The sequence below is a fragment of the Capra hircus genome, chromosome 6, assembly GCF_001704415.2.
Source record: "Capra hircus breed San Clemente chromosome 6, ASM170441v1, whole genome shotgun sequence".
Classification (NCBI taxonomy): domain Eukaryota; kingdom Metazoa; phylum Chordata; class Mammalia; order Artiodactyla; family Bovidae; genus Capra; species Capra hircus.
The window spans coordinates 100,017,671-100,042,658 of record NC_030813.1 but is presented as its reverse complement, the minus strand read 5'-3'; the positions used below and the strand labels follow the sequence as shown (position 1 = coordinate 100,042,658).

Below are 24,988 nucleotides of genomic sequence, written 5' to 3'. Positions count from 1 at the left end.
CAGAGTCTGGTGTTGAAGGCAGTGATTCACTGTGGCGGACGTGTCAGAGCAGTCAAGAAGGGTGAAGGCTGAGCACCACCGTCAGGTTTAGGAAGGTGGAGTAGTCAGTGACCTTGACAAGACATTTTGGCTGTTGAGGGGAGGCAAAGCCGAGGGGAAGGAAATCAAGAGGCTGGAAGGAAAGGATTTGGGAATAGTAAGTACTGACAAGCTCTTAAGCCAGAGGCTTGCCTGTGAATAGATATATCTCTCTTCTGAGAAACATAAACCACATAAATTTAGTTCTACAGATAACAGAATTACGTCTATGAATTACATTTTTTTGCTTTAAAAGCAAATTGTGTATGTCTGTGCAAAATACATTTCTTTTGTGTGGGCATGTTTTATCCATAAACTTTTGAGCAATTTATGTGACATTTATTTGCATATGGTGTGAAGCAATTTTTTTTTGCCTTCCTCTCGAACTTGTAAACTTTCCTCTTGCCCCTGTTAGGATGGACACAGACAGTGCCTTATATTCATTATATGATATTCACTGATCAGAAATGGAGGCAGTGAGTGTTGAGAAACTTTACACCACAAACGAGTTTCATTCAGGACTCCAGAGCTGTTCCCCAAGACCCCCTCACTACCTTTCTCTCAGTGGATTGTATTAATATTTCACTTGCTTCCTCCGAGTTTCCACACCTTTGCAAGTTTTTCACGTTTTTAAAAAATGAACACTCATGTTTTTTAACACTCTGCGAAGTCGAGAGAGCAAAGTTATGTTCCCCATTCGTGTTCTTTTTTCTTTTCCAGTCAGAATGTTGAGACCGTTCCTCTCTCATGACATTTTTTCCTTTCCTGTTCTTCAGTTAGGCATTTCCTCCCATGAGAACGCCACTCCTGTGAAGCTGATCCACAACTCCGCAGGACACCTCAATGGGCCCGCACGGACGATTGGGGCTAGTCTGATTGGATACTTGGGTGAGTCACGTTGCCTTTTCGTTTCAGGCTTCTTTGTGCTGGTGGTTTAGTCACTGAGTCACTCTTTGTGACCGCATGCTCCGTAGCCCGCCAGACTCCTCTGTCCATGGGGTTGCCAGGGCAAGAATATTGGAATGGGTTACCATTTCATTCTCCAGGGGATCTTCCCAACCCAAGGATTGAAACCATGTCTCCCGCATTAGTAAGTGGATTCTTTACCACTGCGCCACTAGGGAAGCCCTCAAACTTCTTTATTTGCCTTCAAATCCCTTTAACTTTCTCATTTGAGTGTGGTGTCCTAAGTTCATATTCTATACTGCTGACCTGTCATGTTCTTACAATATTCAGAGATTAATGTCAATCCCAAACTCCAGTGAACTTTAAAAATTATAACCGTTTATAAAATTCCATCAACTTACCCCTGTCTTTTGTCAGTGCTGGTGAGCACTGATTGTATGCTGCTACATAATTTCAAGATGATAGTCACACTCCATTGAGGGACAGATATAAAGACTTGGAAATACTGATGATTGCTACATGATTTGGTGCCACAGTGAAGACACGTGTGGTGCTTCTGTTTTTGGAAATGAGCTAGAAATCAGAGCTTCAGAGTAGGAGCCCTGTGGATCCAAGTATAATTAAAGTCAGATCTACAGAGCCTCAGATCTCATATCTGCTCAGAAAGAGTTGATCATTTTGGTTAGATAGAATTTTGAAACATAACCAAATCAGGCCATCCAAAATTCAAAACTAGCAATTATGTATTCTAATCTGCAAATCAGTATGTAATATCAAAGTGTTAGTCTCTAAGTCATGTCCAGCTCTTTGCGAGTCCACCAGACTCTTCTGTCCATGGGATTTCCCTGGCAAGAATATTGAAGTGGGTTGCCATTTCCTTCTCCAAGGGATCTTTCCAACCCAGGAGTCGAACCCAGGAGTCGAACCCAGGTTTCCTGCATTGCAGGCAGGTTCTCTACTGCCTGCGCCACTAGGGAAGCCCAGTATATAGTGTGTATTCCTTTTAAAATTAACAAAAAGTGTTATGCTAGTCATTGTCCTACATGTTTATCAGTCCTTGGGCAATTACTGTTCCATCAGCATCCACGTCTCTGAACTTTTTCTTTTTTGACCATATTGTATTGCTAAAAGTTTCCTTTATGCTAAAGCCCATGGTAATTCTTTGTTCAGCTCAGGAGATATTTCCTGAGCTCTGCTCTGCGTTCTTTGCAAAAATACAGCAGCACTGTTGTTGTTGTTCAGTTGCTCAGTTGTGTCCAACTCTTTGTGACCCCATGGACCACAGCACACCAGACTTCCCTGTCCATCATGAACTCCCGGAGCTTGCTCAAACTCTTCAGTGATGCCATCCAACCATCTCATACTCCATCGTCCCCTTCTCCTCCTGCCTTCAGTCTTTCCCAGGATCAGGGTCTTTTTCCAATGAGTCTGCTCTTCACATGAGGCCAAAGTACTGGAGCTTCAGCTTTAGCATCAGTCCTTCCAATGAATATTCAGGGTTAATTTCCTTTAGGATTGACTGGTTTGATCTTGCTGTCCAAGGGACTCTCAAGAGTCTTCTCCAGCACCACAGTTTGAAAGCATCATTTCTTCGGTGCTTAGCCTTCTTTATGGTCCAACTTGTAGATCTGTACAAGACTGCTGGAAAAACCCATAGCTTTGACTATACGGACCTTTGTTGTCAAAGTGATTTCTCTACTTTTTAATACCTTGCCTAGGTTTGTCATGGCTTTCCTTCCAAGAAGCAAATGACTTTTAAATTCATGGCTGCAGTCACCGTCCACAGTGATTTTTGGAGCCCAAGGAAATAAAATCTGTCACTGTTTCCATTTTTTCCCCATCTATTTCCCACAAAGTGATGAGACCGTTTGCCATGATCTTAGTGTTTTGAATGTTGAGTTTTAAGCCAGCTTTTTCACTCTGCTCTTTTGCTTTCATCAAGGGGCTCTTTAGTTCCTCTACACTTTCTGCCATTAGGGTACTGTGTCATGTGCACATTTGAGGTTATTGATATCTCTCCCTGCAATCTTGATTCCAGCTTGAGCTTCAGCCAGCCTGGCACGTCAAACGATGTGCTCTGCATATTAAGTTGAATAAGCAGAGTGACAGTATATAGCCTCCATCTATTCCTTTCCCAGTATTGAACCAGTCTGTTGTTCCATGTCCAGTTCTAACTATTGCTTCTTGATCTGTGGTATAGTAGAAAAAGCAGTGAGTGAAGAGTTCAAAGATTTAGGTTCTAACCCTTCACCTGTCACTGTGGATTTATGCCAGACATTGGAACTCTGTGGATGTCAATTTTTCTTATCTATAAACTGGTAATGCTGGCCCTAATTACCTTAGATGGTAGTTTTGAAAATCCAACTCCATGCTATATAAAAGCATTGTGAATGCTACAAGACACACAGAAATATAAAATGAATATTGGCTTTGTTTTTTTAAGAAACTCAATTTTGATCAGTAGGCAGATGACATTCAAACAATGCCTTAAAAAAAAAAAAAAGGTTAAGAACGTAGATAATTATTACAAAGTTAGTTCCAATACTGTGTTTACCATGCTTTTCAAGGTTACCGATGTAGTTACTCGTATTACGTAACTGAGAGACGCTTTGAGCAATAATGTTGAATGCGGTTTGTTTGACTTTTTTATGGGCTTCTCAAGCCTACCAGTGCAGGAGCCACAGGAAATGCGGGTTCGATCCCTGGGTCAAGAAGATCCCCTGGAGGAGGAAATGGCAAGTCACTCCAGTGTTCTTGCCTGGGACATCCCATGGACAGAGCAGCCTTGAGGGCTATGGTCCATAGGGTCGCAAGAGTTGGATGCAGCTTAGTGACTAAAAACAAATAATGCATAATTAATGAATAGTTCTTAAGATGATGTATTCAGTTCTTGTTTACAATGGGGAATTTATTTTAACTATTTTCCACTGTCTTTTAATCAGGAGTAAGAACGTTTGTTCCTAAGCCTGTTGCCACTACTTTGCAGTACATTGGTGGAGCCGCAGCCATCCTGGGCCTGGTGGCCATGGCTTCTGATGTGGAAGGGCTGTACGCAGCAGTCAAGGCCCTGGTTTGTGTGGTCAAGAGTAACCCACTAGCCAGCAAAGAAATGGAAAGAATCCGGGGCTACCAGGTTTGTAACAAGAAAACTTGGTCTTCGCTTTACTTTGCATTACAAATCTTATAATTTTCATTGTTAATTCATATTTTTTCAAACTCTGGAAGAATTATATTGTCCAAGTAAACTTTAAAAGTTGTTAGTTCTTATTAAAATAAAACATGTTTCAAATAAGAATGTGGGTTGTTAGTTCAGTTATTTTTCTCTATGACAATAGGAATTAAATAGGGTCAGGACTTCCCTGGTGATCCAGTGGTTAAGACTTCGAGCTTCCCCTGCATGGGGAACAGGTTCCTTCCATGCTCCTCAGCATGGGCAAAAGAAAAAGAAATAGGATCGTATTATCACTTGCTCTGGAAATGGCTAAATCAGTCATAATTCCGGGTTCTCCTGGTTTTCTTTGTCTTTCTCCTTCACACCATGTCATCTTTTACCCCCTCCCCTCCCGTGTTAGTTAGCTAGGGGATGTGAGAGCCACTGTATGTTAAGTTTGTCATTGCTAGTCCTGAAAACCCAAGTGAGACTAAAAATATGCCCTGTTCATGTATTTACAGTCTCTGCTAGGTTTAGGTGGAAAGTTACTTTTAACAAGAGACAAAAGTATTTGGGTCAAGATTAAATTCCTCTAGGGTAGATGAAGTATAAATGCCTTCTCTAACTTTAGCAGTTAGTTCATTGGTAGTAGATAATGTTTACTATAATGTTTTCAGTAGATTTAATGTAATTTAATTAATTTGTTTTGCAAAACTCTCAAAATAACAGTTGCAGCATTGTCTATCATGAAAAAATAGGAATAATCTCAATGTTCCAATAATATGAGAATGACTAATACTAATAATACTATAGCCATTCCATATATCATTCAGCCTTTTAAAATTGTAGTTATGGAGACAGTGTTGCAAAAGAAAACAATCCTTTTGACAAAATGTTATGTAGAGAACAGGAGTAGAAAATTATATACATGTGATGGCAACAGCAACTCAAGGTATTTATGTACAAGTAGAGTTTATATAAAAGTGGATAGTTTAATAAGAGAATAATGGGGTTACCCTGATTTTCAGATTTCCTATAATACTGTGTTATCATGATGAAAGATTAGAAATTAGTGTAGAAGGCTCAGGAATTGCTCTCCTTAGGGTTCTCGTGTGTGTGTGTCTGTGTGTACGATGATTGATCAGCAAGCATTGGTATTTTCTTTCAGTTGCTGGCAATGCTGTTTAAGAAGAAACGCTCCCTTCTTAACAGCCACATTCTCCATCTCACATTTTCCTTGGTGGGAACTGTTGACAGTGGACATGAGACCTCCATTATTCCAAATTCAACAGCTTTCCAGGATCTACTTTGTGATTTTGAAGTATGTAGATAAACACTAACTGGTAATACATAATCAATGAACTGATTCCTTATTTGGTATATTTATAGAGTTAACTATGAAAGAGTTTTCTAAGACATGTTTTTATTCTATAATTTTATGATGCTCACGTTAATGTCATTAGTAAAACATACAAAACAGAGTAGTGATTGTGCTTTTTACCAGCGATAATCCATGGTACCAATAGTATAACAGTGAAATGGTGTAATGCATATACCTAACTATAGTCAATTTGCTGTTGCCATTGGCATGACATGAGGCAGACGCATTTTCAGCAAAAAAAAATTTTGGTTACTAATAGCTGTATGGTGAAATATTCATTTCAGCAAAATAACAAGATTTTTATTTCTACTGACTTACTACCATAATAGCTTCCACTTTGTCCTCTCAAGGCACCACTTAATCACGCATATTCTTTCTGTCTTTAATTTCTTGTTCACAGCACTTTGCACTCACATCACTATATAAAATCTCCTCCCGCAAGACTGGAGGCTTTACAAGGGCAGAGATCATGTCTGTCTGCATCTTTGTATCCCTACAGCCCAGAATAGTGTCTAGTACTCAAGAGTTTGCTGTGATGTCTGGCCCTAAATCATCTTTGTAACTTTCATAAGCTTCATCTTGTCAGTTATTTTAAAGACTGTGTGGCATAAATGTTGTACTGAAACTTTATGTGGAAGCTTATTAGCAGCACCCCTCTAAATAAAAATTCATGGCTCTCCTCTGCTCTTGCTACCCCAGCCTCCACAGCATATGATGCTGCGTTTCCATGTTTCCATTTTCTCGCATGTCCTCCTTTTGCCAGCTTTTAGGCATCACTCACCTGCCTCTTTATCTTGTTCACTACTTTCCCCATCATTTTCTGGGGATGGAATTTTCATTTTGTGACTGTTTAGTCGGTAGGTCATGTGCGACTCTTGTGGCCCCCTAGACTGTAGTCCACCAGGCTCCTCTGTCCATGGGATTTTTGAGGCAAGAATGCTGGAGTTGGTTGCCATTTCTTTCTTCCTGATGCAAGGATGGAACCTGTGTCTCCTACATAGTATGATATTTTCATTACTTTATTGAAAAGTGTCCATCTCCACTTCTTTATCCTTTCCCTCTGTGTTGTTCTTTTTCCTTTAGATTCTCACCCAGCCCCACAGGCTCATGTCTTCGGAGACTTGCAAACCTAAACCTTTAGCTTGATATCTGAATCCAGACGTATTTCTAACTTCTTCCTAAATGTTTCCATTTCTGTGTCCCAGCAACACCTGCACTGAACGTAACATCCTTTCCCCAAGTTAGTTCTTCCTTTGAACTTCTGTTTCTGTTAGTAGCACCACCAATTCTCCCATTCAGTGAGACTTGAAATTGAAAAATGAGCTTCCTCCTCCTTCAGTGTTTATAAACAGCACAAATTAAGGCAGATTCTGCTTCCGCATTTCATGTGTCCTGTGTTTTCTGTTTCTCCTGCTACATCCTAATCCAAGCCCTAATCAGTTTTCCTCTTACTGAAATAGCGATCACTTCTTTTCCCCTTTCTTCAGTCCGTTTTACATGCTTTTTCACCTCATTCTTTCCAAGATATAATCATGTAACTTATTAAAAATTTTCAGTGCTCTGCCCTACACAGTAAAGTACACATTTCTCAGCCTGATATTCCAAATTCTAATACACAAACCTCTCGTTTTATTAGAAAATAATTATTTAATATGTTTGAGCCCAGCACTGTATTAGGTGCTGCTGCTGCTAAGTCGCTTCAGTCATGTCCAACTCTGTGCGACCCCATAGATGGCAGCCCACAGGCTCCCCCGTCCCTGGGATTCTCTAGGCAAGAACACTGGAGTGGGTTGCCGTTTCCTTCTCCAATGCATGAAAGTGAAAAGTCAAAGTGAAGTCGCTCAGTCGTGTCCGACTCTTCACGACCCCATGGACTGCAGCCTACCAGGCTCCTCCATCCATGGAATGAAAAAATAGAAGAGTCCATGCCTCAAGGCGTTTAGTGCCTTAGATGAGAAAAGCAAACAGTAAAAAATTTGTGAAAGCATGGAGATAAAGGTATGCAGAGGGTTTCCTTTGTGGCTCAGTGGTAAAGAACCCACCTGCCAGTGTAGGAGACAAGGGTTCAATCGTTGGTTCGGGAAGATCCCCATGTTACAGAGCGACTGAGCCTGTGCACCGCAGCTACGGAGCCTATGCTCCAGAACCCACATGCCACAACTACTGAAGCCCGTGCGGCCTGTGTTCTGCAACAGGAGAAGCCATCACAATGAGAAGTCTGCACACCCCTACAGAGGGTGGCCTGTGCTCACCACAACTAGAAAGCCTGCACAGCAACAACCCAGTGCAACTAAAAAAGAAAAAAAAACAAAACGAGGTCACGATAATTCTACCATCTCTGTCATTTCTGGGCCTATTTGTAATGATTTTTTTTTCTCTTACTTATGACTCATATTTTTCCTTTTATTTGCATACTTGGTAACTGTTGATCAGATGCTAACTTTTACATTGTTGATTGGTAAATTTTACTTTGTTTTCTTAACGAGGCTTTGCTCTGGCATTGCAGTTTTGAAACATCTTTTTAAGCTTTGTTTGGATGGACTTTCATTCATCCTTAGTGGTTGTTTAGCCCTCCTACTAAGGTATTACACTTCTGAGACCTCTTCCCAACCTTCCCATGTATTTTCAAGTCTCTACACATGCTGGTGGGAGTGCAGACCAGTCCCAGCCCTTTGTGAGTTTTAGGAATTGTTTGTGGTGCTACCTTGCATTGGTTATTTCCAGTTTTGGACCTACGCAAGATTGCTGCCATTCAGTTTTTGTATCCAGTAATCATTCTATTCAGGATGTTATATTCAGTATTCACTAATAGTATTCAGTCATTAAGCCCAGAGAGATTTTCTGTAGATCTTGCCTTTCTAGTTGTTTACTCTAGGAGAGTTATTTTCGTAGCAATTATCTCTGTATGAACAGAAACAGAAGTCCTATATAACAGCAGTTTTATAGTGTGACAGCAAATAAAAACTAAGAAAGTGGCTATATTCAATTAATTTATCTAGTTTGTCTAAGTGGAATAAGTTATATGTACTGCATTTGTGTTTATTGGGTTGCGATTTGGGGTATTTTTTAACCCTAAATATACCACTGTTCTTCATTTTTATTTTAGGTCTGGCTCCATGCTCCATATGAACTTCATCTCTCCCTATTTGAACACTTTATTGAATTGCTCACAGAGTCCAGGTATTGGTTGATATCTAAATTGTTAGTTGTTCAGTTACAGAAGTGATGCCAGTGCAGTGTATAAAATCTTCTTTCTCTTACAGTGAAGCTTCAAAGAATGCCAAGTTGATGAGGGAATTCCAGCTAATCCCAAAGCTGCTACTGACTCTTCGAGATATGTCTCTATCCCAGCCTACTATTGCTGCTATTAGTAACGTGCTGAGCTTCTTACTGCAGGGTTTCCCCAACAGCAATGATCTACTCAGGTAGTGAAAACTTCTGTGTTCATTGGTTTGTTCACTGAAAGTACCAATGAGATTAAGATGATTGAGGTGAATGTAATTGCTTCCTATGCCTGGATAATACCTGCAAAGTTAGTACTATTCAGGATACTTGTAGATCATGGAAAATAGGCGTGTATCTTGCAAACCAGTTGTTGCCACTAGTGACTAATAGAATTCTGGGAGAATGGGTGTGAGAGTTAGTTCAGTGAGACTGATTGTCCTGGACATAAAAGTGTTCAGTGTAGGAATTCCTGGTCCCCAGCCCTCTTCCAAGACCAGGCTTTGCTGCTTCTCAAGGGTATGTGCAGGAACACATATGCACATGCGTACACACCTGCAGTGGACATGCCGTGTCTTTTGTATTTGATCTTTATCACCCAAACTGATGATAGTATGTTATTGTTGCATATTCATACCTTTTCTTTAACATGAGCGTTATTTTGCTGCTAATGTGAAATATGGCTTCAGGCGCATTTATGGAGTATCTGGAGAGCAGTTATAATAGGCACTTGCGAATTCTCATCTTGGCTAGAAATGGGAGAAAAAAACTACCTAAGTTATTTTCCAACTAGAAAATTGCTTTTAACTGCACTTAATCACCTCTTGTCATGTTACTGCTCAAGTATTACAGATGACATCACACTCGCTGACTAGGGTAATCCCAGTAAAGTAGTCTCCAATTGGTGCAGCATGTAAATCACTCACTTTATATTCAGTTACCTTGAAAGCATTTTTTTTTTTTAAACTTGGCAACAGATCTAAAACTGGAGTTGAAAGGTTAATTTGGAGATTGTCATTATTAGTAGTAATATTTATGTAGGTCTTATCCTGGTATTATGATGATTACTTTGCTAAAATTTTCACTGTAACCTATCCAGGCTTTTATTTTTCTCTACATTACAGATTGAGAAATTAAAGCCCTGAGAGGTTAAGCTACTTGCCCCAAGTAACATGATTAAAAACTGATAGAGCTAGGATTTTAATCTTACCTGTATTTTCAAAACCCAGACTTAACTATTAGGCTACGGTAGATCCATATAGGTAATGTTAGGACATTTTTATTTGAGACCATACTGGTGAATTTTTGAAATAATTTGGATAGGTGCATTAAAGGACTCATATTTCTGATGAAGTTTATTTTTCCCTGTATGTATTTTAAAACATTAGAGCATATTAATGTTAATTGTTCTAGTGTTAATTGCAACAGTTCTAGGGGAAGCAGCTGAAATACAGTCACGTAAAATCTATAAAAGATCAGTTAAAATAAGAAGTGTTCTCTTGGTGTTCATGTCTTTGTTTTTTTATTTCTCAGTGTCGTGTTTGTTTTGAAGAGAGAAAAAATAAAATCCATAACCTCCTTTTTCTTGTATTAAAAGGTTTGGCCAGTTCATTTCTTCTACCTTACCAACCTTTGCAGTTTGTGAGAAGTTTGTAGTTATGGAAATAAACCACGAAGAGAAGCCTGACACTGGTGAGTCAGTTCTGGAGCTTGGAACCTAACTACTGTGCCTTCTTCTGACAAAAGTTAGACCTGAATTGTATGACACTGTTATTTTACCTTTCTCGTTGAATTACTTTTCTTGATCTTTCACAGACGTATTGTCTTAGACCAAGCCTCTACAATACACAGAAATACAGAATTACCTACAAATTTAATAAGGGTGTGAATTTGCTTTAAAAATAAAATCTTTCCAATTTTTACAAGATTTATAGCAATGTTCCTTTAAACAATAAATTCTTCCGGTATAATTTTTGAACCTTTTTTTTTTTTAATTTATATAAATCTTCAGAAACACAGATTCTTACCAAAGTGAATTGTATCTGTATTACTGTTATTTTAATTTCCCTGTTAAATATTTAATAATCATCGAAGGAGAGAACATTTTACTAGAATCATGTAAGTGTAAAACAAAATTTTTGTAAGTTGTAATTCCTGAGCCAATGACAACCACTTTTTTTTTAAATGAACGTTCCTCCTTTGAAGCATATTTTTCCCTTGCTCGAATGTATTTTTCCTATCATGTATTGTAGATTGGGAGTTGTGCTTGGAAAACACTAAAAGGACCTTTTAAATTAACCTATGATTAAATTCACAGTATTTTACATTTATTCAGCATTATTTATATCATTATCCTGTTACATTCTTCCCCAATCATGTCACATAAAAGAGTTCCTTTAAAACTCTCACAGCAGCTGGTAACCACGTACTTCCTACTCATTTGGAACAAAGTTGGTATTTCTTTGGGTAAAGCAAAGTAGCAGTGGGTGAGAAGCATATAGATCAAGTCAATGGGTAACGCTTGTTTAGTGCTTAGTATTTTCCAGACAATTTTAATTGCTCTATGTAATCTTATAACGACCCTGTGAAATGGGTCCTGTTATTACCAGTTTTACAAAAAGTGAGGAAACTGAGGTCTAGAAAGATTAAATAAAAGCAATTTACTGAGATCACATCACTGCATTTAAACTGTAGTAGTCCAAACCAGCATGCTAAGCTTTTAACCCCTGCATTATTCTACCATATATTCAAAGATTATTTCCAGGTTCTGAATTAATATAAGCTGAGTAAATAGGAATTGAAAGGAGACTACTGTTAAAATCTGAGTGGACCTGTGTAACATGTTTATTTCAAGTATAAAAAAATGATATAGGAAAAGTAGTTCTCCATACTGGACATTAAGATCAATAACTACAACTCTAAACCAACATTCTAAGCTTTTAACCACTGCGTTGTTCTGTCAATTCAATATACAAGGATTATTTCTAAGTTCTGAAGTAATATAAACCAAGTAAATAGGAATTAGAAAGGAGAGTACTTTAAAATCTTTGAAAGTATAAAACAGATTTATTTCAAGTATTAAAAAAGACACAGGAAAAAATATTTCTGTAGTCTCCATATTTCTTGCTGATTATTGAATTCCGTAACTAGAGCTAGTGTTATTAAAAAAAAAAGTTTTTTACAAGAGCACAGTAGCAGGGATGTATAAATTAGGAAAATTTTCTCTTGATCTGCCAAGCTGATTAGATTAGTGTTCTTCTTATCAATTCATTGCCATTTGAAAAACTAGAGAAAGCCAAAAGGATTTGCAGGTCTTGTTAGTCTATGACATTAATTATTTGTGTGGGCTAGACTGTCTTATGTATAATGTTTCCCAAAAATTAAAACCATAATTTTTTTCTTTCAAATAGTTTATACAGTCTTCAAGATATACCTACAAACACGTGATTTAAATAATGCTGAACAATGATACAATAATTAATGCAAAATAAAATAAATAGCATGAAAGGGCAGTGCAGTGGGGAGTAAACCATCAGTTTGAATGGGAAGAAGTTAACCTGAAAGTTTCATTGAGTTCATTGTTTAAAACTGTATCTGAAAATTAGGGGAAACATAACTGACAGTGAAAAAACTAGGCATAAAAACCAAGGAGAATTCTTAATTTCTGTGTAGATTGTCATTTTATCGAAAGAAAAAACTGAAAGGAATTAATTCCTTAGTCAGTGTAAGTTATGTGGTATGCCTTCAATAAGGCGATTTAAGGGGAGGGAATCTCGAGTTCTCCTTGGTAAACTTAAAGCACCCTCCCCAGTGATTAAGGCACTAAATTAGCATTTTAAAAGACAAGTGTTTAAGGGTAAAAATGGTCCCTTGCCCGAGCAAGTAAAAGCATATAACCTTGATCATTCAATTTTAGCCTGAGCTTCAATTATATATTAGAGAAAAGAAGGCATGTTTATTGTGACTTATTAACCTACAGCTCGATGTGGCAGAGTTGGGCCTGGAACACTCGGCCATGGATCCCAGGCCCTGTGCTTCCAGGACTACCCACTGAGAGCCAGAGGCTTCCTGCCTTCCTCCCTTCCTTCCCCAAGTTCTCTGGTACATTTCTGTGCCTTTCCCTCTGGTCTGTGCTATTTAAGTCTAGCTTTCCTTTATGTATTATAATTATTGAATAATTGATGCTTCCTCTTTTCATTTTTAAATTTGAAAAAAATAGCTATTTAAAAAGGAACTAGAAATTAAGGATTTGCATTGTTATTTTTGTTCATGTGATCCTTATTTGATCACTTTGCTCTATAAGTACAAGAAAGGAATATTAATATAAAAAAGGGTTCACAGTCTTTACTGTCCCTTTTCGTGATGGCTCAGACAGTAAAGAATCTGCTTGCAATGCAGGAGAGTCTGGTTCAATCCCTAGGTCAGGAAGATTCCCTGGAGAAGGAAATGGCAACCCACTCCAGTATTCTTGCCTGGAAAATCCCCTGGACAGAGGAGCCTAGTGGGCTATAGTCCATGGGATCACCAAGAGTCAGATACCACTGAGCAGCCAACACATAAGTAAATGAACAGTTTTAATGATTTTAAAGAGAAACGTTTAATAAACCCTTTTTTTGTGTTCATTGTAGTGGAAAGTACTCAGAGAAAATGTTTTCTGAAAGATATATTTCAGTGATATTTCCTAGACCAGTGTTGGATATTTTATCCTAGTTTACCTGCTAGGGCAATTTAATGTATTTCTTTTCATTGCAGGAACTGAAGAAGAGTTTGGAGGTCTTGTATCTGCTAATCTTATACTTTTGAGGAACAGACTGCTGGATATCTTACTAAAACTGGTTTACACATCTAAAGAAAAGACAAGCATTAATTTGCAGTAAGTAAAATCTTTTGAGAATTGATGGTAATAGTTGATTTTACTAGTTAATTCATTATAGACAAAAGAAAGATTTGCCTTTGATTTGTTTTTAATTTATTTTTTAATTGGAGTATAATTGCTTTACAGTGTCATGTTGGTTTGTGCTATACAGCTACATGAATTAACTATAAGTATACATCTTGTTTGCTGCTGACTTTTAATAGATTTCTTTTTAAAACCCTGAAATTCATAGTATCTCAAGAACAAAAGCTGGTCTTAGTTTTCTTTTTAATTTGAAATCCCAATCCTTGAAATTAATGGTTTGTTTAATCCATCTGTCTGAATAGAGCTTGTGAAGAGCTGGTCAGGACGCTGGGTTTTGACTGGATTATGATGTTTATGGAAGAACACTTGCATTCTACCACAGTCACAGCAGCCATGAGGATTCTTGTTGTCCTACTGAGTAATCAGTCTATTCTCATCAAGTTCAAGGAGGGACTCAGTGGTGGAGGCTGGCTGGAGCAGACAGATTCCGTCTTAACAAATAAGATCGGAACTGTATTAGGTATGGGACTTTTATAGTCGGCTGCTTTGAAATGAACTTTGTGTTGTATTTTTAAATTTTAGGTAAGCTTATACTGTTTGATTTATCTAACAACCATTAAAAGTCAAGAACTTTAATGACAGAATAAAAAGCATAAAATTTAAAATTTTTTTTAATTGCAAGTCAAACTGAAGTCAGAGACAGGATATCAAGATGTGAAAACTCAAGTAATTTTCTTATGATTTTTTGTTTATAGTTTCCTTTCTGACCTATAAGTAAATAATTTACAGATTATCAGAATTGAATTAATAGTAGTAATCAATAATTTGTGTGCTTATTCCTTGCCAGTTTCACTTTTCATTTTCACAGTAACTTGTCTTTACAGTAACCCTATGAGATATAAATACCATCATACCCATTTTACAGATGAGAAAATCAAGGCATGGGGTAATGTCACTTGTCAGCTAAAAAGTGTCAAAATCTGAGTCCAAGTCACTCATCTAAAGCCCATGGTTCTAACAATTATGTTATATTACCACTCAAGATTTAAGCTCATCAGAATGTCAGCCAAAGCTCCTTACTCTCTGCTCACTGACTCTATGCTATTTACAACATTGAACTGAGTATTTAAATAATAATAGAAAATTATGGTTTCCTATATTAGATTCATGTGAACTAATATATACATTCCTATTCATGTTAATGATCTAATTTTGGAAAATGCATATTTAATACAACGTTTTCATTGAAAATTATGGTCATTCAGTTTATAAGGTATTTTAAGATTATGTTTATGACATTACAATTTAAAATCATATATAATTGTATTCTGCAGTAAGCACTAAGAATAACTATTTACCCTCATCAGATGGAAAAATTAGGGATCAGATTTTAATATGTAATTTGTCTGTTAAGAAAAAAATGTAAAAGTATCAATACCTTGGTGTAACATGTGCTGTCAAATGTTAAAACAAATGGTAGGAAGAAAGAGCTTACACTTATTTTTATTGTTATTTTACATGTGAAAAATGTCTGAAGGAACTTTGTAAGTGATAAGGAAAGAAATTCAGAAATTCACTGTGAAATGATTTCTCAAGAAAATGAGCTCCTTTAAAATAAATATTTTTTATTATTATCATTATAGAGACTTTTATCAACAGTTTTGTAGCAAGAAATGTAGCTTTTGACCTTAATGGTAGCTAGTAGCTACTAAGAGAATAAACAACAAAAGGCATAATTCAGTGTGAGTTCTGTAGAATTCCGTGGGAGTTTTTTTAATGCTGATTGACAACACTGCTTCTCATTGGAAGCCAAAATAACACCCAGGTTTCACCTAGCACTTTGTGGTTTGCAAAATTCTTTAACATATGTCATGTCATTTCCTGTCATGATTCCAGACACAAGGATATGTATTTTATGTTATATGTTATATTTTATAGGAAAACCTAATGAGTATAAATTAAGAATTAATTCCTCTCTAATTAAGAAACTAAGACTGCTAAATACATGAGGTCTCTAAGTCAGAGACTAATATTTCTGGGTATCTGTCTTCTGTCAATTCTGTGGGTTTTTTCCTGTCCTGTACCACTTCAGTAATATCAGGATCTGACCAACCAAACTTCATGTCTAAGAACTTACTTGTCCTTCCTTGACACGTGCCTGTACATTACGTATGTTCCTTTGGTTCTAAAAGAGGAATCTAGGTATTTAAGTTTCATTTAAACTCAATTCAATTTAATATCATTTTCTCTGAATATCTATCTGATACATACATACATACTTGTGTACGTGTACAGAAATTTATCTCTATATATTGATATATCATCTCAGTGGATTCTGTTTCTCTTTGAGCTGATGAACAGTATGTTTTTGAATGTTTTACTCACATTTATTAGTTTTCGTCAATTTTTTCTTTATAAAAATACCTTCCATACGTAGCTGTAGCTTCAGTTCAGTTCAGTCACTCAGCCACATCCGACGCTTTGCAACCCCATGGACTGCAGTTCACCAGGCTTCCCTGTCCTTCACCAACTCCAGCTACATCAGCTATAGCTTAAATCTAAATTAATACTCAGTTGTTAAAAACAGATACTCCTTAAGATAAATTATAGGGTACAAATAGAGTATGAAAATTTGGAAAGGAAAATAAATGTTAGCATTGCTTTTCATTTAGGACCTATAGTTTGATCAAAATTTATTTTCCTATTTAATGTATAAAATACCACTTTGTTTTTTGATATCTTAAGGCTCAGACTTTTTTTTATATTTATGATTTCATTTAGAATTTACTGCAAATGAATATCACCTAGTATTCCTTATGCAGCTGGGTTTTTTGGAACGTAGTGATGTTATTAAGAGGACCAAGGGAGATCAGGGCTTCCCAGGTGGCACTAGTGGTAAAAATCCCACCTGCCAATGCAGGAGATGGAAGAGACTTGGGTTTGATCTATGGGTCAGGAAGATCCCCTGGAGGAGGGCATGGCAACCCACTCCAACTCCAGTATTCTTGCCTAAAGAGCCCCAGGGACAGAGGATGGTGGACTACAGTCCATAGGATCGCAAAGAGTCAGACAGGACTGAAGCGACTTAACACACACACGCAAGGGAGACCATGTAACTTCACAGGCTCCATTGGGCCACAGGTCCTAGTGCCACCCCTCATTAACTTCATGACTGAACAAATTGCATATTTTCCACATTATATTAAAGGATAATAGCAATTTCTTGCTCACATGCTCATTGTTTAGGAAATGAGACGATATATGAAGAGTTTGGTAAATTGCTATACAAATTTTTTGTTAATTAGAAGAACATATACTCCAGAGGATTAATTAATATCACACTGAGCAATTTATTTGGACTCTTTAAAAAGCCATCTAGACACAAATTTCTCTTTCATTATTTTAAATAGTAGCAAGTATATGCTACTTTGTCTTAGAAAAAAGAATTTGGGGGAAAATGTGGATATTCATTGAAATAAAAATTGCTTCAGAGTAAAAGTCAGTCTTTCATCTTTGGTTGCTATTTGTAAAAATTTTCCGTTGAACCTCTAGCCAATATTCCTTCTGTGCTGAGCAGTGTACTAGGTGTGGGGTTGGTGAAAGAACTAATTGAGTTATTTCCCCAAATTACCTATGTAACAGAGGAAGCAGGATTGATGGAAAGGCTGGTGCTATAAACCACACAGATAAGTAGTTATCTCCTGGCAGAGCTGTGCTTCTAGAACACACTTTGGATGTCCAGATAGCCACAGTCGCAGTGGGCCCAGATTTGCTGTCCCTTGGCCAGCAGACTTTCCTGCAGAGTTACAGATTATGCAAGGAAAGATTATTTTATATATTCATTTTGTCCTATCTCTAAATTTGTAGGTCATTTGAGGCTAATTAGTTCATAATATTCAGGACAAATGAAATATACTAACTCTACTATGGCTATCATGTTTTTAAGTTACATTTTTAGTAGTATCTTACAATCTGGCTACTTTTTAAATATTGCTTTCTTCTTAGGAATGTTAGAGCTCTTTGGAGGGCATTCTTGGTTGGTGTTTTCTTCTTTTCCTTTTTTTTTAAAATTATTTGGCCATGCCCCCGCCCCACCTCCTCCCCCCGCCCCACACTGCCCCCGGCAGGTGGGATCTTACTTCTGCAACCAGGAATCGAACCCATTCCCCCTGCATTTGAAGCACAGAGTCTTAACCAAGTCCCTGGACGTCATTCTTTTAATGAGTAGAATTTATCTTACCCCTTGTATCTGACTGCCTCAACTATGTTTTAAGACCTAACTCTTTGTGACTCCATGGACTGGAGCCCACCAGGCTCCTCTGTCCATATTCTCCGGGCAAGAATATTGGAGTGGGTAGCCATTCCCTTCTCAAGGGGAACTTCCCAACCCATGGATGGAATCTGGGTCTCGTGCATTGCAGGCAGATTCTTTGCTATCTGACCCACCAGGGAAGCCCTATCCTAATACACAGGTTTCCCAAAGTCAAAGAGAAAGTAAAACTTCTGACTGGAAGATTAATTCCAAAGTCGAGTAATTAATTGCTTATATTAACATGAATGTCCAAGATGGAAATGTCACATACTGACTTACTCCTTTCTGTGTAAATGTAACATAGTAATCAATGACTAATTTCATCCTTCTTGTTGTATTTCCTCTTAGGATTCAATGTGGGCAGGAGTGCTGGCGGACGATCAACTGTCAGGGAGATTAACCGGGACGCTTGTCACTTTCCTGGCTTTCCGGTTCTTCAGTCATTCCTTCCTAAACACACTAATGTCCCTGCTCTCTATTTCCTCCTCATGGCATTGTTTCTGCAGCAGCCCGTTAGTGAGCTGCCTGAGAACCTGCAGGTCAGTGTGCCTGTCGTCAGCAGCCGATGTAAGCAGGGTTGCCAGGTAGGAATTACCTAGTCGGGTGTAAGTGTAATTACATTTGCCAAAAACTCACTGCAGGGTGTTGAGTTCATTACAGTAAAAACCAACTGGTCCCATCCCTATCTCACATTTGGGATTTGACTGGGGTCATAGAAATCTGAAAATACTGTAGAAAATTTTCCCAAAAAGAAGTTCTGTGTTCCTGTTGTTCTTTTTCTCTTTATGATTATTCTGTGTGATTATATACATGGGAAGATTTTGGATGATATTTTAATGATGATCAAAAGAATTTGAGTAATGTGATTTTATCTAGAAATATAATTTAATTTCTGTAGAATTAAAAACAAAGGAAGTAATGTGCGTTCCACAAATTGGGTAGGTATGAAAGGATTTTTAGTGCAAATTCTGGTTAGAAAAGTGTTTCTGAATTCTTAATGATAGGTAATGTCCGCATTAGGAAAACAGTAAGTCTTTACCTGATTTTCTAATCTTAAGACTATGTGGATATCTATATATAGCTTATGTTTGTAGCACTGCAGAGATGTAGGATTTTAGTCTTAAACTCAATTACACTTCCATAATAATCCCAAGATGCTATTCAAATCAGCCATAGTAATCGACAAAATCTTTTAAAAGAAAACAGTCTGTACCCTTCCATTAAATCATGCTACAGATGCATGAGCAAAGCAGAGTTTGGTTACAGACACCATAGTCAAAATGTTATATAAAACTACTATGAATAAATCTCCTCAAACTGACTTTTATTTGGTCAAATCTTAATCTGTATGTAATCTAAAAGTGAATTAGAACATTGCTGAGAGTAGGGTATGGGGAGGAATTTCACTGTGCTTTTTGAAGAGATCCTGCTTAAAGCCATTAATTCTTTAATTTCATCACCTAGCTAATTATTTTCCTTAGGGAAAAAAAAGAAAAGGATGTTTTTAACATAGATAACTAAGACACTGATGCATAAGATTCACTTTGTCTTATAAGTGTGAAAATGAGTTTTAAAACATAGGAGGGAAGAGCATTAAGTCTCTATCTCCTCTTCATTGCTCACTTTGAAAGAAACTAATTTCAAAGAAATTTTAGAACATTAGAACTTGTGAGGGTCTCTACCGAGAAAAACTGACAGTACCTAATCCTGATTCACTTTCACCTCTGCAGTTTGATTTAGATTCCATCTGGACCTTTATCTTTGGAGTTCCTGCCTCCAGTGGAACCGTGGTCTCGTCTATCCATAATGTGTGCACAGAAGCTGCTTTTTTGTTACTGGGCATGCTCCGAAGCATGCTGAATTCAGTAAGTCCCCAGAGACTCTGACACCTGTCGGTAATTCCTCCTGCCTGGGATTCCTTTATAATAGAGGAATCCTTTGGTAACCTAAGTCTTTATTTACTACGTGGTCTCTGGGACCTCACCCCCTCTGTTTTATTTAGTGTAAGGACAGACTGTGCAGTTGTTAAGATCCTGAACTCAGGAGTTGGATTCAACATCCCAGCTCTGATCCTCCAGACATACTAACCTCATGTGCCTCAGCTTCCTTATGTATGAAATGATAATGAGGATAAAAGTTACCTCTTAGGACTCTTGTGAGGATTTATGAGTTAATATGTACACAAAGTGCTTACAAGTGTACCTGGTATAGAATACAAGCTTTATTAAGTGTTAACTGATGCTGTTAGTGCTATAAAACACATATTTCAATGTATACATTTATATAATAAATATACCGTATTACATGCAATTGCAACAATATGTTACTTGAACTTTTAAAATCACTTCCATTTAGAGGCTCAAAATGTTATCAGTGCAAGTTTTACTTTGTGTTTTCATTTTCTTTTAGTCATTTCTAACTTAGATATGAAGCATTGAAATAGTAAATGACAAAATTTATGTTTATATCTCTCACAGGAATGCTGCGAATAATGATTTAATTTTTTTTTTTTATTTACAAAATTCAGGATCACATTGTAAGAGGAATTATTAACTAAACTCTTTGGATTACAAGTACCTGAAAAATCTGATTTTAGTCAAAACTGTTCTTATGCAATCTAAGAAAAGAACATTGCTATTAAATGTGTTAATTTAGAATGCTTTGGGATTCTGGTTTTGGTTTTTATTCATAAACAATAATAAAAATCTAAGCTGAAAAAAAAGACTCTCTGGGCAAGTATCAGAAGATAAACATTGTTCATATAGAGTCTTCTTTTTTTTAGCAGCATCATCATTGTTATTGTGGTAATGCTTTTAAGGAAAAGAAAACTCCTGTGTGTCTCTTTCACTCTGTCTTCTACTACACCACTGCTTTACTTCTGACACTTTGAGTCACCAAGTATAAAGAAGATTTTGTCCCACTACCTGGGTGTTCCACCATTCAGTTCAGTTCTGACACTGTCTGCCAGGATAGAGCATCCAGTTCCACAGGTTAAGGGCTCAGTATCATAAGATACTCCCCTGCCCCACCTCCACCAATCCTGCCCCACTTCAAATGCCAGTCAGAAGTCCAGGCTGTTACCTGTGCTTCAGACTTACCAGTTATAAATCACAGGTTCCTGTGTCTCAGGAAAACATTTTACTTGCCAGATTACCAGTTTATTACAAAAGGTTAACTCCAGAACAGCCAGCTGGAAGAGAGGCATACGGCAAGGTGGGGAGGGAAGTGGAGCTCCACGCCTTCTCCGACTTGCTCTTCTCCCAGCACCTCCATGTGCCCACCAGTCCGGAAGCTGTCTGAAACCCATGAATCTTGACTTTTTATGGAGCTTCATTACACAGACATTAATTAAAGTCATTGGTCACTGGTGATTGAACTCTTCCTCCCTGTAGGCTGTGGAGGAGCAGATTAGGTTAATTTCCAACCTTCTAATCGCATGGTTGGTTCCTCTGGCAAGAGCCCATCAGCCTAAATTCAAGTGTGGTTGAAAAGGGCTCCTTATAATGAACGAAAGGAGGACAAAATGGCACCCCAATCCAGTATTCTGGCCTGGGAAATCCCATGGGCAGAGGAGCCTGGCAGGCTACCGTCCTTAGGGTCACAAAAGTTGGACACAGCCCAAGTCAAGATGTAAGCCTGCATGTTTGTCCCCACGTGGAATGCTGGTCTTGAGAAATGAGAGAATAGCTGCTAAAGCACCACCACCATCTTGAACAAAAAGACACATGTATGACTCTTATCACTTAGGAAATGCCAAGAGTTTGAGGATCTCTGTGCCTGAAATGGGACAAAGACTAAATATACATTTCTTATTATAAATCACAGTATCACAGTTGCATAATGGTTAAGAACACTGTTCTCATTTTTTATATGACAGTGTGAGACTCAAAAGGTGAAGTAACTTCCGCATTTTATCTTACTCCTTACTCTCTGGCACGATGGAGGATGGGGCGACTTTGATGGCAATACAGCCATGGTTGGCACCCACCACATTCATGCTGATAACGCTGAATAATCAAAACCGTTGACTCCAGTTACTGAGCTGTGAGTACCTCAGTCCGTGTCAGTCGCTCAGTTGTGCCTGACTCTTTGCGACCCCATGGGCTGTAGCCCACCAGGCTCTTCTGTCCATGGGATTCTCCAGGCATGCATACTGGAGTGGGTTGCCATTCCCTTCTCCAGGGGATCTTCTGACCCAGGGGTTGAACCCTGGTCTCCTGCATTGCAGGCAGATTCTTTACCATCTGAGCTATCAGAGAAGCCCAGTGTGAGTACCCCAGTGAATAGAAGAAACATCCTCTCGGTTTCTAGGGGTGTTGCCTTTGTTTTAGCTTATTTCCCGATTTGTTGGCCTGTGTGTTTACCCAGTGTATGATTTATGAGAGTTCTGGACCATCGGTACATCAGGTTTTAGAAGAGTAGTGAGTAACTTGTAGCACTGTCAGTGATTCTAACGTGCCGTCTCCTCTTCTGTCCCCTGGCAGCCTTGGCAATCAGAAGAAGAAGGATCTTGGCTCCGGGAGTATCCTGTGACCCTGATGCAGTTCTTCAGATACTTGTATCACAATGTCCCGGACCTGGCCTCCATGTGGATGAACCCTGATTTCCTGTGTGCGCTGGCAGCCACGGTCTTCCCCTTCAACATCCGCCCTTATTCAGAAATGGTAGGAAAGGGGGAAGAAAATGTCAAAACTGGACTGCTCCAATTGTTAGCAGATTTATTTATTTTTTTTTTTTGGCCAGTCTTTTAAGCCTCTGACTAAGTTATAGTTTTGTAACTTTCTCCTCCACCTCTCGCATCATTATCTAGTGTCTGTCTCCAGACACACCCTTCATCTGCCTTCCCCTAAAATTTCAGCAGTGAACGCTACTTCCTGTTCTTATTTACCATATTCTTGTAAGTCTCTCATGAGTGACTTTCCTCTTCATGTAGCTGTGGATCCATTTCTTATTATATGTGGCAATAGCTGAAGTGTTGTGAACTTAGATTACAGAGCTCTAATAGGACCACATTTATTTCCACTTCATTTATCTCAGGAATTCGGCATCTCCTGGATTTAGTCTTCACAAACTAATTACAGGATTTGGTTGTCTTTATAAGAAATGAAATGCATGCTTGTCCTTTCCGTTCAACTTTTTCCATTTTGTTCAACTGTTATTTTTCATATTTTACACTAACTTAGTAGAAAGTTATTAGACTACTCATATATCATACGGGCTTCCCTGGTGGCTCAGACAGTAAAGAATCTGCCTGCAATGCAGAAGACCTAGGTTCTCTCTGTAGGTCAGGAAGATCCCCTGGAGAAGGAAATGGCAACCCACTCCATATTCTTGCCTGGAGAATCCCATGGACAGAAGAGCCTGGCAGACTACAGTGGACTACAGTCATTGAGATCACAGAGTCGGACATGACTGAGCGGCTAATACATGTATCATATAGATACTTCTTTTGTCCTTTAAAACAAACCCAAAAGACAGTTATTCCTCCATGGGACTTCAGAATTTCATGATGTTTCCTCCTTTTTCTCCTACTTACTCTAGACCCTGGAAGAAAGTACCTTCCTCATACTAATTTTTTTCTTCATGTAAAAAGATGAAATAAATACTCATGCTAAAAATTGTCGGAATTTTTAGGAGAAAGACAAATATAGCACATGACCTTAATACTGTGGCTTGTTTATAACTTTAAAATCCACATTTTTGGTAAAAACAGGATTTTAGTAATAGCGCAGTGTTTTTTCCTTGTCAGCATCTTATAATCTGTCTTCTTGACCTTTCTTTTTCTGTCGACTCAAAATTGGTACTAGTTTTGTTGTTGTTTTATTTCATTTATTTGCTTTTTTTTTAACCTAAAAAATAGATCAGCCCTTGGGTACAATCATTAGCATGCCAGATCTTTATCTGAACTTCTGTAACACTTGGCTTCTCAGTAGGTATGTTTTGTAATATGCACATAAAATAGTCCTTCCCGTTTTATTATTTAATTTATTTCAAGTGCAGTTATCCACAGTAGAGATAAAAATTCAGCATAAAGCAGTTATATGGTTAGCGGCCAGTCAGTAGCTTGATATTAGAAAGAATGTGTGTTGAGTAATCATGCCCTATGGTGCCCGATTGGCATCCTGATAGGAGTGTCTGAGTAAAGCCAAGTGAACTATGCAATGTGTTGAATAGCTTCATAGGTTAATGTTGAAGCAAAATGCTGTTGGTGCTACAGTCTGGTTTTTAGGAAACATGGAAGTAAAAATACCAAATGAAATCAAATGTGACTAGGGTACGTTTCCTCTTGATTTTATTAGGTGACTGATCTCGATGATGAAGTTGGATCTCCAGCTGAAGAATTTAAAGCCTTTGCAGCAGACACAGGGATGAACAGAAGCCAATCAGAGTACTGCAACGTGGGCGTCAAGACATACCTGACCAATCACCCAGCTAAGAAATTTGTTTTCGACTTCATGCGGGTCTTAATAATAGACAACCTCTGTCTTACGCCTGCCAGCAAGCAGACTCCACTCATTGATCTTTTGTTGGAGGTAAAGACAAAGAGATGCACTTACACCTCTTAAATTGTTTTTATAGTGAGAGCATTAATAGCCAAGCAAATTTTATGCCAAATACCTTTCAGATTTCTAATTCCTCTGGGTTGTAAAGGCAGAACTTATCATGGGCTATGGGAATTTTTTAATCCCAAGTGTGCTAATGTATATGCTATCAATTTGTTTCTTTTCTTTCTGTTCCTCTTGGCATGTCCTTTTTTTCTTAAAGATTTTTTTTAATGTGGACAATTTTTAAAGTCTTACTGAATTTATAACAGTTTTGCTTCTGTTTTATGTTTTGGGTTTTTGATTGGAAGACATGTGGGGTCTTAGCTCCCTGACCAGGGATTGAACCCGCACCCTCTCCGATGGAAGGTGAAGTCTTAACCACTGCACTGCCAGCTAAGTCCCTGCATGTCCTTAATTCAGTCCTTTATTGCCCTTTCCCTAGACCAGGAATTGACAAACTTTTCCTGTAAGGGACCAAATTGCAAATATTTTT

At 38.0% G+C, this 24,988-nt stretch overlaps 1 protein-coding gene across 4 annotated transcripts in view; it reads left to right on the top strand.

Annotated features, from left to right (window-relative positions):
• The window catches only part of WDFY3 (WD repeat and FYVE domain containing 3), a 279,597-nt gene that overhangs the window by 175,000 nt on the left and 79,609 nt on the right, over positions 1-24,988 (top strand). For 3 of the 4 annotated variants that reach the window (XM_018049687.1, XM_018049684.1, XM_018049686.1), the window contains 12 exons: positions 855-966; positions 3,927-4,117; positions 5,304-5,456; positions 8,623-8,696; positions 8,780-8,941; positions 10,336-10,430; positions 13,491-13,611; positions 13,941-14,158; positions 18,299-18,534; positions 19,681-19,815; positions 22,435-22,614; positions 24,250-24,483. In XM_018049687.1, the coding sequence (XP_017905176.1) occupies positions 855-966; positions 3,927-4,117; positions 5,304-5,456; positions 8,623-8,696; positions 8,780-8,941; positions 10,336-10,430; positions 13,491-13,611; positions 13,941-14,158; positions 18,299-18,534; positions 19,681-19,815; positions 22,435-22,614; positions 24,250-24,483 (1,911 nt within the window). The remainder of the gene's footprint in view (positions 1-854; positions 967-3,926; positions 4,118-5,303; positions 5,457-8,622; positions 8,697-8,779; positions 8,942-10,335; positions 10,431-13,490; positions 13,612-13,940; positions 14,159-18,298; positions 18,535-19,680; positions 19,816-22,434; positions 22,615-24,249; positions 24,484-24,988) is intronic. The other variant, XM_018049685.1, reaches the window with a different exon arrangement.